Source organism: Channa argus, chromosome 15, assembly GCF_033026475.1.
Source record: "Channa argus isolate prfri chromosome 15, Channa argus male v1.0, whole genome shotgun sequence".
NCBI lineage: Eukaryota > Metazoa > Chordata > Actinopteri > Anabantiformes > Channidae > Channa > Channa argus.
The window spans coordinates 19,823,569-19,830,785 of record NC_090211.1 but is presented as its reverse complement, the minus strand read 5'-3'; the positions used below and the strand labels follow the sequence as shown (position 1 = coordinate 19,830,785).

General features: G+C 45.7%; 1 protein-coding gene across 1 annotated transcript; it reads right to left on the bottom strand.

Annotated features, from left to right (window-relative positions):
- Nucleotides 1-2,036: 2,036 nt before the first annotated feature.
- On the bottom strand, nucleotides 2,037-6,357 carry actb2 (actin, beta 2). The gene is made up of 6 exons (XM_067476706.1): nucleotides 6,200-6,357; nucleotides 4,535-4,664; nucleotides 4,037-4,276; nucleotides 3,205-3,643; nucleotides 2,923-3,104; nucleotides 2,037-2,821 (listed from the first exon to the last, which is right to left on the bottom strand). Exons 2-6 carry the CDS (start codon nucleotides 4,655-4,657, stop codon nucleotides 2,678-2,680), a joined length of 1,128 nt encoding a protein of 375 aa, XP_067332807.1. The 5' UTR covers nucleotides 4,658-4,664; nucleotides 6,200-6,357; the 3' UTR covers nucleotides 2,037-2,677.
- Nucleotides 6,358-7,217: the final 860 nt, after the last annotated feature.

The window sequence follows — 7,217 nt, the reverse complement described above, 5'->3', positions numbered from 1 at the left end:
GCGGCGGCTGCAGTGAGATGGAATAAATTTCCAACACTTGATCTGCAGTGTATGTGTGCGTGCGTACATGTGCATGCACGATGCAGCCTGCTTGCAGCTTGGCTAAATGGATGCATGTATGAATTTCTATCAGGCAGAGGCAGCTGATTTAAACAGGATCATTATTTATCACAAGATGCCTCATGAGTAATGGCTGCAGCATAACTTCAGTTCAGTCAGTGCTGGATCTGATGGCGTCACAGGCAGTAGCAGCATATGATGCATAGAACGTGGAGGGCAGGGCAGCACCGTCCACCATCCATCTGTCTCTCATCTCTTCTGTAACATGCAAACAGAGAGATCCACTTTCCGATGTGGACAGGAAATGTCAGCTCAGGATCTTTCCCCACCCTTCTAGGAAAAGAGCAATAAACGTCATCAGTATCTCGTATTCAACGCACTTCCGTGTCGTGTCCATCAGACTGGGTCAGGATGGACTCGCCCATTCAACCAAAGCCCAGTGCGAGCTATGAGTCAAAGAGTTGAGATGCAGAGGAAACGGAGACGTCGTGAACACGCAGGAGCGTCACAGCAACACTGAACCCTAACAAAACCGGGCCTCCGTCGCCATCTGCTGTCTAATCACCACAACTGCTGTGATTTCACACACACAACATCCACAACTCTCAGCCACTAACAAATAAACTATCTGGGATGTGATGATCCCACGAGGAGAGTGTGATCACTAATGCTGTCATGACTACGCCGATCTGAGATCACAGGCATCTCTTTGGAGTCTGTCCCGATGTCCACCATTTTAACGGGACGGAACTTTTTTGTGTCTTTCTTTGGGAGCCTTTGTGTCCAAGTAGCTGGTTGTCTTTTCTTTTGTTTCTGTGTCTTTTCGTTCATGTTCTGCTAGGTTCTTAGTCATCTTTGTGTCAATTGTTGATGCTCTTCTGTCTCTAATGAAAATTGTTTTTAAGGTACGTTTTTGCACAATTCCCCCATGTTCACACCCAGTCAGCTGAGCCAGGTAACAGCAGCATAAACCTTGAAGCAAAATACAGCAGAGAAACACACAGATCAGTGTAATGATGTGGTGTCTGCTTTGGCACAGAGATACAGCTGATTCATCTGTGCACAAGCAGCAAAACGGTTTGTCAGTATTTGTATCTGCTGCCAGTACAGGAAATTCATTTATATTTGGTAGTTTCTGAAACGCCCAAATCTACCACAAGATTTAGCAGTTTCATAAAAGCAAAAACTTTCAAAAGGCACCAGTTTATGTAATTGCTGACACCATCATCACACATACACTTCTTAATCTAAACTTTGCAGACAGTCACCATAAAAAACCCCACTGGCTCATTACAATCTGTATTCAGCCTAAATACTAGATCAGATTTCTCATCAAGATACATCCACATGAAGTTATTCATCTTCCAACACTTTGGATTTCTCATTATTTATGCTGTTGCATTTGAAGCATTGTGTGACTTTCCTACTGGAATGAATAAAGTATTAATCTTAAGTCAGAATTCTGCAATACAGTAACTGGTAGCTACTAACACATCACAGCTTCAAAGTTAAATACATTTTCAAACCTTTAGGAAAATGTAGCAAAGATTTGTGACCAAAGCAGGTGAGTGTCAAAGGGTCCTTTCTGCAGTGTTGACCCAAAGTTGGCAAGTCTGTTTACATGTGATGTAAAGTCTTAAAAACTTGCAGCTGGTATTTTTTTTCATTAGGCTAAAAGGTTAATACCCTCAACCACCACTAAGTAAAAACTGAAATTATAAATACTCTAATTATAGTATAGTACAAGGCCACTACTTTTGAAACTTGTCATGATGAAAAGTTGAACATAAGAGCTACAAACTGAGCTAAATACAATTCTAAGCTTAAAAATAACTGGGCAAGAGAACTACACCTGCTGTTCTTAGTCATGTTTTACCGTGACTGCACTGTTTGAAGGAGTCAGTCTAGTGCTCTTCACAACATCAAGGTACTGAAGACTATCGATTTCAGTAGCTACAAAAGACAGGAGACAGAAATTTCGGAACACATGTGCACTTTATTGGGATTGTTTCAGTCAGTGTACAGATTGGCCCCCACTGGTCTGGCACCCCATGTTACCCCTTCACATCGAGACCCCTTTCCCCACCACCACGGTGTTACAATTCAACCTCTTAATGGGGGGGTAAAGAGGTCAAGATTGGGTTTTGCATAACAAAACAAAAATTAAACAGGACCAAGATTTTAAGGCTGAAAGTACAAAAAACCCAGACATAATTTACATACAAGCGATACTACAACATCAATGTAAGTATGCGCCAACCACTGGGCAGCCTTCACAGAGGCAAATACGTGTCTGAAAAATGCAGTTAACATTTGGAATCATGTGTCGAACAATGCAGTTAACATTTGGAATGACTCAAAGAAAACAAAATGTACATTTTTAGGCCCCCAGAACGCCGGGGTGTTTTATTTAAACCTAGCCAAAACATTACTGTATCCTTCATCGTTCCAGTTTTAAAATCCTGAGTCAAGCGCCAAAAATAACTGAAGCCATGCCAATGAGTTGGTCGTCTAGGCTCTGCGCCTGAGTGTGTATGAGAAATGTGTGGTGTGGTTGTTTTGCACAGAGCTGAAGTTGTTGGGTGTTTGTTTGGGGGAGGGGAGGAGGAGAGTCCATTTAGAAGCATTTGCGGTGGACGATGGAGGGGCCGGACTCATCATACTCCTGCTTGCTGATCCACATCTGCTGGAAGGTGGACAGAGAGGCCAGGATGGAGCCTCCGATCCAGACAGAGTATTTACGCTCTGGTGGGGCAATGATCTGCAGAGACAAGACAATATTGTTAGAACACAACATTTAATTAACAGATGCATATCTAATATCTCAAGACATGCTGTTAGCAGTAAAGCAGTGTAGTGCACCTTGATCTTCATGGTGGATGGGGCCAGAGCTGTGATCTCCTTCTGCATCCTGTCAGCAATGCCAGGGTACATGGTGGTACCACCAGACAGCACAGTGTTGGCATACAGGTCTTTACGGATGTCGACGTCGCACTTCATGATGCTGTTGTAGGTTGTCTCATGGATTCCGCAGGACTCCATACCTGAGGAGAAAACAACATGTCAGCAAGTGGAAGTGCAGAACTACAAGAATGGAGCAGGTTTAGTATGAAGTGCATGTTAAAACCAAGGTTGGGAACATACCGAGGAAGGAAGGCTGGAAGAGGGCCTCTGGGCAACGGAACCTCTCATTGCCGATGGTGATGACCTGTCCATCAGGCAGCTCATAGCTCTTCTCCAGGGAGGAGGAGGAGGCAGCAGTGCCCATCTCCTGCTCGAAGTCCAGGGCGACATAGCACAGCTTCTCCTTGATGTCACGCACGATTTCCCTCTCTGCTGTGGTGGTGAAGGAGTAGCCACGCTCTGTCAGGATCTTCATGAGGTAGTCTGTGAGGTCGCGGCCTGCCAAGTCCAGACGCAGGATGGCATGGGGCAGGGCGTAGCCCTCGTAGATGGGCACTGTGTGGGTCACACCATCACCGGAGTCCATGACGATACCAGTGGTACGACCAGAGGCATACAGGGACAGCACAGCCTGGATGGCAACGTACATAGCGGGGGTGTTGAAGGTCTCGAACATGATCTGTGAAGAGAACAGAATAGATCAATTTTTTTACCCGACCACCACAAGGCCTGCTTTTGTGTCCACTGCACTCACTACATGCATCAGAGTGAGGCTCAGATGGAGTTAGTAAAAGGTGCAGAAAGTAAACATTCCTCCACACTTGTGCATGTCAGGTCTTAAGTGCTAATACTTTGAGCTAAACACTCAAAGACACAAGTGCAGAAAAATAAAAAAAGCACACAGTTGAGACCTGTTGATGATAGATCATCTTATAGGAGAGAGGTCCTGGAGAAGAGGGGAGGGAGGAGCAAGTGAGAATGGAATGGAGAGGGAAACTGAGGAAGTGAGGTAACATGTTACACCAATACATTCATGTACTTTGTAGCTGAACTGATAAGCATGTGTATGTACCTGGGTCATCTTCTCCCTGTTGGCTTTGGGGTTCAGGGGGGCCTCTGTAAGCAGGACAGGGTGCTCCTCAGGGGCAACTCTCAGCTCATTGTAGAAGGTGTGATGCCAGATCTTCTCCATGTCATCCCAGTTGGTCACAATACCGTGCTCAATGGGGTACTTCAGGGTCAGGATACCTCTCTTGCTCTGAGCTTCATCACCAACATAGCTGTCCTTCTGGCCCATACCTACCATGACACCCTGAACAAGAGACAAAGCTCATCAAGACACTAGCAAACATAAGTGCATTTAATCAAGGGGTGATGGTATATGTTGATTATATGTAATTGTTATGCACCTAAAAATACAGCTTCATTAATTTCTACCAACTCAGTTCATTTCTTGTTTAAGTCTTGTTACACTTCAAAGTGTGTATTAACTGTAACTGAGCACTGTAATTTAAGATAAATATGCCTTCAAACTATAAATTAGCATATTATGAACAGTGAGATCACTCACCTGATGCCTGGGGCGACCGACGATGGAGGGGAAGACAGCACGTGGGGCGTCGTCACCGGCGAATCCAGCTTTGCACATACCGGATCCGTTGTCAACAACGAGTGCGGCGATTTCATCATCCATGTTTTAACTGCAACAGGAAAAAGAGAGAAAGGGCATTGAGCGCTTAAGTTTTACGCCTCCCAAGTGCACAGGCCATTACAGTCTCACTTCCTGTTGACTTCACAAATGCAGCGCACGGCATCGGCCACTTGGTGGCGCTGCAGCCCCACATTCCGCCCGAGCAGACAAAAGGGAAGTGGCGCTGCATTTTGTTATTACCATATAAGGACATGGTTCGGTTTTGAGCAGCTTTGCGGCTGCCGGCGCGATGGCGCAGGGCCAGAGCGGCAGAGCACGAGGAAAAAAAAAAAAAGGCGTCAAGCCAGCCGCCGCGCGACCACTCCCTCCGCCTTACTACAGCCAACTTCGCCCGCTTCTCCCTCACGTTGTTGCGGAATACTTGTTAATTTGCCCCCCTCCCCCAAAAATATATTTGCTTCAATAGCGCTGCGTCATAGCCGCCCTCAGCCACGCCATTCATTGCACACCGTCTCCTGTCTGTCGTTCACCACCATTGCTACAGCCAATTCATTTCCAAAAGCCACTGCATCTGCCTTTAAACTGCGCCCTGCTTGTTTTATGAGAAAAGGGAAACGAGGTTGCATAATAAACTCCTGTTGACTCATGAATGGGTCACAAGTCCTTGACTGGCGCTCCATTTCCTGAAAGCCACGCCTTTTCTAGGAGTGGGTGATTTGCAAAGTCCCCTCTTTTCCCTCATTAAAGCAGAAAGACACGAATTCACCATGTAGTAAAACTGGTTTAAGTTGTTTCAGTTATGCAATTCATCTTTTTATGCTTTTCGAAGGCCTCTTGGGCTCAACCCTAATCGGACGAACCCTGGCAATTACATACAAGTTATTCAGACGATCGTGTGAACAAGACCAACTGATATATGAAAAGGTCTGTGGAAGAGATAATATTGAATTAAAGACGCTTTAGATGAAAGTGTGAAGGGCGGTGTTAGCATGATGTAGCTAAGCTAATACGCTAAAGTAGGTCACACCCCGCCGCATCGGGTGCACAAAGGGAGCAGCCGAAATCCAGACAATCTAAAGTCAAAGCCAGATTTTAAACAGCCTGCTGGGAGCAAAAGACAAAAAAAAAAAAATACACACGCCGGTAGAGTAAGTGTGAAAAATGCACGAATACACGGAGAAATCCCATCTAATCTGGATCATGAATTAAAAAAAAAAAAAAAAAAAAAAAAAAAAAAAAAAAAAAAAAAAGGACGGTTACTCATTAAGCCGGTTAACCCAAAAGGCACCTGTGACAAGTTGAGCGGTTTCTAGCCATCATCACTACAAACTCCCGCAAAAGGAACCAGCAAAATAATTTCATTAGTGTTACACATATATATATATATATATATAAATATACATTTTAAAACAAGAGTTAAAACTGCGGTGTAAGTCAAGGCAAAGAACCTCGTGGCCACTTATCATCGGCGCCCAAAGATCATAAATTTCACGGTTCACTGCATTAAAAACAACCAAGCAACTGTTTACATTTAGAATATTTAGCTCAAATTAACAACCTGAAGCTGCGCTCCTGTGTTCTTACCTTTGGGTGGGGGGGTTTTCGCAATAAGGGAACCGGTTTCAGGCAAATGATATCCCGCACAAGCTGCGTGTGACGACGCTCAGAGTGAATCCGTTAGCAGTGGGCGCAGGCGTTTTATACCATGTCTCTTGCCCGGCTCGAGCCATAAAAGGTAAACTTTCGGAATCGCGCCCTCTGATTGGTCCAGCGTCATGCACTGGGGCACGTCGCGTGCGCGCTGCGGTGCACAGGGGGCTCGCGATTTGAGGCAGACGTAGAGAGGGGAGGCGATAATGGCCGAGGATTGGCGAAAATAAAAGGCACTGGGTTGCTGCTGCGAGGCCCAGCGAGCCTCGTCCGCTTATATACTGTTTAAAATGCCGGTTGAATTATGAATAAAGTCCAACGTGAGACAAAATGTCTCCCCTGCACCTGCTCCAAGCAGCTGGACTCTGGCTGGCTCCTCGCAGTGAAGGCTGCAGAGGCCCAAGGCTGCTGTCCAAAGACTCTTCTTCCCACTAAATCCACCTGACACTTTGGGACGTAGGGTTAATGGAGGCGATATTGCTGCTCACTTTGAGAACAAGCTGCGGGAAGCGCAGCATCACACAGGGTGGTGGTGCTGCCCTGCACCAAGGCCCAGGGATGACCGCTTACTGTACAGTATGTAGGCCACAGCCTCCCTGTGCTGGGGACGTTCGTTTTTTTTTTTTCGATCGTGTGTTTGTGGTTCGGTTTGGGGATATGTGTTCACCCCGAATGTCCTGCTTTTCTGTCGCTGGCATAGGGTGTGTTGTTGCAGGAGAGGGTGGGAAGGGTTGCTGCTTCTAGATGCAGATGTTGAACAGGGGGTTAAATAACGCTGCTCACACACTGCACCTAATGAAAACTCACACGAGGACTAAAGGTTTGATGTTTCCCCTGCACCTGTATCTTTAAAGATTCCAGTTTCTACCCTCTCACTCCTCAACAGGCTTCAAGATTATTCACTTTGGTTTCTCTGATTTTACCCTGCTATCAAATAAAACACACACACTCA